This window comes from Mus caroli, unplaced genomic scaffold (genome assembly GCF_978045245.1).
Source record: "Mus caroli unplaced genomic scaffold, Mus_caroli_1 scaffold_20, whole genome shotgun sequence".
NCBI classification, from domain to species: Eukaryota; Metazoa; Chordata; class Mammalia; order Rodentia; family Muridae; genus Mus; species Mus caroli.
The window spans coordinates 23987440-23993439 of NW_028227275.1; the positions used below are offsets into that span (position 1 = coordinate 23987440).

Below are 6000 nucleotides of genomic sequence, written 5' to 3' on the forward strand. Positions count from 1 at the left end.
AAAAGGATTGGGTGGGAGAGTGAGATGGCTCACTCCATGCTTGCCATCAAGCCTAAAAAGTTGAGTTCAAATCCCAGAACCCATATGGTGAAAGGAGGAATCTACTCCCACAAGTTGTGGCTAGACTGTACATATGCCCCCAACCAAGCAATAAATGTTTTTTAAAAGTGGGGTAAAGAAGACGGGCAGTGGTGGCGCAAGCCTTTAATCCCAGCACTCGGGAGGCAGAGGCAGGCGGATTTCTGAGTTCGAGGCCAGCCTGGTCTAAAGAGCTAATTCCAGGACAGCCAAGGCTACACAAAGAAACCCTGTCTTGAAAAAACAAACAACAACAACAAAAACAAACAAAAAAAAAAAGTGGGGAAAAGAAAAAGAGGTTACTTCTTGAGCTAAGGATGAAGCTCAGTTGGCAGTATGGCTGGCATACATGCACTTGTCTCTCCTCATGGCACTCCTTCTTCCCCATAAACCTTAAATAAGGCCCCCATTAATTTCTATCAAGAACTACAATCCACAGAGTAGAATCCATAAAATACTTATATACTTAATACACAATTGAGCCAGCCTGAGTTATTTACCCCACTGGGTATTTATTTAAGATGCATGCATACCTCAACCTCTCTTCCCAGACCCCACTCACCAGCATATTACTGAGTGGTCAGAAGAGCAAATTTGTGTTCTTGGGAAATTTAACTTCTGGGTAATAGGAATGCTATCCATCATTTTGCCACTATACTGAAGCCTAGAACAATGCGCATTACTCACAGGAATATACAACATTACTGAGAGTTCACTAAAATCCAAGTTAAAACCAACACATATTGAGGTAAGCTATAAGTACCAAGTATCACGGATTTACTTTCCAGCGACTAAAGCTTCTCCAAGTATCCTACTGCTCCTAGCATCTGTTACTTCCTAGCACGAACATGAGATTAAGATCCTGAATGAATGACATTCACATTGTTAGGACAGAGTAATACATTCAGACAGATCACATATTGCTAAAAATTATGAAAACTCATGCCATTAATCCCAGCACCCAGGAGGCAGAGGCAGGAGGAATTTATGAATTACAAGCCAGCATGTCTACATAGCAAGGTATAGGCCAGCCAGGAAGGAAAACAGAATTTTAAAAACTCCCAAGAGGTATTTTAGAAACTGTCAGTGTACCAGAAAAGGTACTTCTGCCCCAATTTCTCCAACTAGAAAGTGCAAGGTTCTTGCTGATTCCTAACTCCATCAGTTTGGGCCTCAATACAGATGTTTAAAATTTCAAGCCAAAATGATAAGAGAGGGAGACTAAGATTTTTTTTTTAAATTTAAATTCGCCCGGCAGTGGTGGCCCACGCCTTTAATCCCAGCACTTGGGAGGCAGAGGCAGATGGATTTCTGAGTTCAAGGCCAGCCTGGTCTACAAAGTGAGTTCCCAGGACAGCAAACAAAAACAAAAAAAAATTTTAATTCTGTGTCATTCCACAAATATTCATCATATACTTAATATATGATAGATGGTAGAGATAAACTAGAGAACAAAACAAAATTCAAAAAACAAATTGTGAGCTAGAAAAACAGCAGTGAAGAGCCCTTACTGTACCCAATCACCTGCAGCTCCAGCACCAGGGCACCCAAACTCCTATGCACTTATCTACACACACACACACACACACACACACCACACAAACACACACACACCACACACACACCACATACACACAAACACACACACACCACACACACCACACACACACACCACATACACACACACCTCACATAATTAAAAATGCAAATCTTTTTAAAAGGGGGTTGCTATAACATTTCAAATGTGAAAAAAAATCTAATTAAAAAAGAGGGGGGGTTGCTTGGCTGCAGCTCAGTTGATAAGAATGCTTGCTTGCCTAATATGCACACATGCCTGGATTCCATCCTCAGCACCGTGTACAGTAAACACAGGTGCACACCAGTAACCCCAGAACTCAGAAGTGGAGGCAGAAAAATAAATTACTCAAGAATAAGGCCACCTGAGTACATCAAATCCTGTCTCAAAAGAAAAAAATTAAAATATCACTAAATCCTTCTCAGGGACCTTTGAACATACTTGGAAGAGAAATTACGAAATAAATAACATTAAGTTCTAGTAAATTAGAAGTAAAAATAAAGCAAAATAAAAGGGCATAGGAAGTAATAAGTCAGGTAGGTGTACTAATTTGGTGTGACTATGAAATGCTTCCTGATGAGGTGACATTTAAGCACAATCTAAAATGTGAAGGAGTCCAATGTAGGTATTTTGGCAAAAAAGTTTCCCAGGCAGACAACAGAAACTGGCAACATTTTTTATACATAAATACTAGCGGCCGGTTCCTGCTACCTGCCCCCATGTTTTATGTTCCTGAATTAAAAACACATATATTTGATAAGCCATAACCAGCGCAACAGTTGGGCCACTTCCTCACCTCCTCACCTTCCTCACCTCCGGCTGATAATCAAAAACAAAAAAACTTCAGGACTCACACTTTTTTGGGGGGGGGAGGGGGGTTTCGAGACAGGGTTTCTCTGTGTAGCCCTGGCTGTCCTGGAGCTCACTCTGTAGACCAGACTGGCCTCCAACTCAGAAATCCGCCTGCCTCTGCCTCCCGAGTGCTGGGATTAAAGGCGTGTACCACCATGCCCGGCAGGACTCACACTTCTTGATTTTAAAATTTATTCTAAAGGTGTAAGCAGTTAAAACTATACGATATACGAGACTGGAACAGACAGACACAGACCAATGGGATCGAGTGCTCATAAATAAACCCTCTCCTATATGGGCAAATGATTTTAGACAAATGAGCCAAACCGTTCAGTAGTCTCTGTAGCATGGTGACAGAAAACTGGGTTTCCTACACAATGAAGCCGAATGTCTCAGCTAACATCACATAAAGAGGACCAAAAACTTGCACCTAAGACCTAACACCATAAAACTTAGAGAAACAAAGAAGAAAAAGCCTGCCAACTTTGGCTTTAGCAACGATTCCCTGGATCAGATACCAAAGGCACAGGCAACAGCATCGAAACAGGCATGGTGGCTCACACTTCTAAGACCATAACTCATGTGGCTGCCACAGGAGCACTGACTGCAGGACTTTCAAGCCTGGGTGCACAGGAGTTGGAGGGGCGGCAGAACGCTACATAGTGAGACCCTGCCACCAAACACAAGACGAAGAAGATCTAATGTACAACAGCCTAAGAAAGGCCTCATTTATTGCCTATTTAAACTTAATGAGACTGGCACCAGGAACACTACTTGATAGAGAAAAGACTAACTAGACAAGAAAAAGAAAAACCTATGCCAAAACTATTGTACATAACAGACACATGTAAACGTTTTCACTGGTAAAAAAAAATGTTAAAAAAAAAAAATTTCTCTTAAGGCCAGCCTTGAAATGTAGGAGGGCAGTATAGACACATGAGATGTTTTATTTCTTACTTTGAGGGATAAATACTGGGATTAAAGGCTTGTACCATCACACCCCCACCGTCAGTGTTCTTTGTAACTTTTTATGACTCAAACACTTTGTAAGTAACAAAGGAAATAATAGCACACAGAAAAGGCAATATTAAAAAAAAAAAAAAAAGAAAGAAAAGGCAATATTGACTAAGAATAATAATACTGCAAAAAAAAATTGTAAAAAAAAAAAGTGCATTTGTTGGGTACCTTAGGGTAAGAACACTTCTTGTTCTTCTACAGACCTTGAGATCTGTTTCTAGCCCCCACACCTGGGGGTGACTCACAAGCACCTGTAACTCTGGCCTCTAGAGGTGGTGCTCTCTTTTGCTCTCCACAAGCACTCACGTATGTATGCAAACACCTGAATATATAGATACCCATTATTAAAAGTAATTTTTTTTGAGGCAGAGTTTCTCTTTGTAGCCCTGGTTGTCTTGAAACTCAATCTGTAAAACATGCTGGGATTAGAGGTGTGCCCCACAACTGCCTGCCTAAATCCGCCGAAATTTTTTTTCCCTAAATTCTTAAGTGTGTTTGCTTTCCTGTTGATTAAAACGAAAGTTCCAAAATAAGTAACTAAATTAAAACTCCAGAGTTCAGCAATTAAGTATCTTTAGCAAGACTAGAGGTTGCTGACACACACACACACACACACACACACACACACACACGCCCTGCTCTGTCACCGAGTTTAAAAACTTGGGTCTGGTAGCTGAAACTTGAATTGCTTATAACTTCAGAACTCAGGACTAAGGCAGGGAACTAGTTGGAGTTTGAGGCCAGTCTCAAGAAAAAAAAAAAAAAAATGGCAGACACAGTGGCACACACTTGTCACCCAGAAATACCAGCTAAACGACCCAGAGGCTGAGACAGTAAAGTACGGTAACATATAGTTCCAGACCAACCTCGGTAACATCACAAAAATTCAAAAATTAAAAACTCTGGGTAAGTTATTTGGATGTCAGTCGGGGAGAGCTGAACCCTACATCCTCCCTCTACTCACAATTCTGTCTTTTGGTCAATGAACAAAGGCAGATTAAAAAAAGAAGAAGAAGAAAAAATAAAAAAAAGAAATAAGAGAAACCCTGTCTGGAAAAACCAAAAAAAAAAAAAAAAAAAAAGGAAGAAAGAGAAAAGAAAGATGCTGCACCTTAGCCATGTTTAGCTCATGAGTTTCATAAACTCATTTTACAGCTTAGCTTAAATTCAGCAATGTCTACTTGGTTAATAGAGGTGAATTTGATGGTTGCTCTTCGCTGAAAAGTGCGTTCCCTTTTAAAAGCAAACCTACTTTCATCTATTGGACCAAACACACAGAATAAAGAACTATTACTCTTTCCGAAGTGGAAATAACCCCAAGGTGAGAGCCAAACTACATGCAAAGTAAGTAGGAAGCTTTATTCCCAAACTGACAACTCGGACGGGGTAGCACTGGGCAATGACAGCTAAATTTTCGGCGACATTGGCTTTTAAACGGGAACGCACTTTTCAGCGAAGAGCAACCATCAAATTCTTTGTGACTGCAGCTTAACTTTAACCAACACCAACATCCTTTCCCCCTCCGAAACAAACCCTAATTTAGAACTAAACGTGGTAGCATGTTTACCGAACAAAACACGGGGAGCCCCAGAAACCGATGATTTGGATTCCTTCAGAAAGGTAAACAAATCGCTCTCCGGAACGGCGCAGGAGGGAACCCAAAAAGCTAAGCCTCCGCGTCGGGACTCGTCCCAGCCTCTCCTTACCTGCATCTCACCACCACCTGGATGTTCCTGCCCTTTTCCTCTTTCTTCTTCAAAGAACTCGGCTGGGACGCCATGACGGTCGAGCCAAAACCTGCCGGCCTAGCGGAGACTCCGACACAGTGAGAACCGGGAGCCGCCTCTCCTCACCCCGGTGCTGCCAAGGCCACGAGGACCGAGACTCGCAGCTCGGCGAACCCGAGGTCCACGCAGGCCTCTTGGCCGTGGCCACCGCCCCGCAAAAGCCGGACAGGACGAACCTCCTCTGCTCGGAAATCAGCAACGATTCCGCGCCTCAATTTTGAAAAATGGAGACGACTGACCCGGCCAATAGCAGAGCGGCACGCGAGGCATCATGGGACGCCGTGTCGTCACTGTGGTGACGACGGGGCGTGACCCGAAGGAATGGACCGCGGTGCAGGCTGGCTCCTGTAGTCCGAAGTTCACTGTGTAAGCTTTCAGTGCTGCCGCTGGCGGGCTTCTGGGGCCTGGGACGCCTACGTCGCCCCGTTCGCTGGGTCATTACCCTCCGAGGCCTCTCGCTTTCCGTAGAGAGGTGACGAACAACTCGGCCGTTTAAGGTGTAGGTAGGGGCCGGGTAAACAGTAAGGCCGAGTCCTCCGCCTCATCGGGTTTCCGAAGCTGCTTTTTCTGTTTCACGGGAACTTAAATGCGGTTTAGCCTCTCCGATGTAACTTAGCGAGGACCAGAGAAGGCGCCGCCGACCTCGCCAAATACCCGCCTTCCGCACTCCACATCCCTGGTCCTCTGGGT

The 6000-nt window shown here is 43.5% G+C and overlaps 1 protein-coding gene across 1 annotated transcript in view; it reads right to left on the minus strand.

Moving 5' to 3' along the window:
- The window catches only part of Kif11 (kinesin family member 11), a 44447-nt gene extending 38906 nt beyond the window's left edge, over positions 1-5541 (minus strand). The window contains exon 1 of the mRNA XM_085834033.1: positions 5230-5541. Coding sequence (XP_085690159.1) covers positions 5230-5303 — 74 coding nt within the window. The 5' untranslated portion in view covers positions 5304-5541. The remainder of the gene's footprint in view (positions 1-5229) is intronic.
- Between the last annotated feature and the right edge of the window lie 459 nt (positions 5542-6000).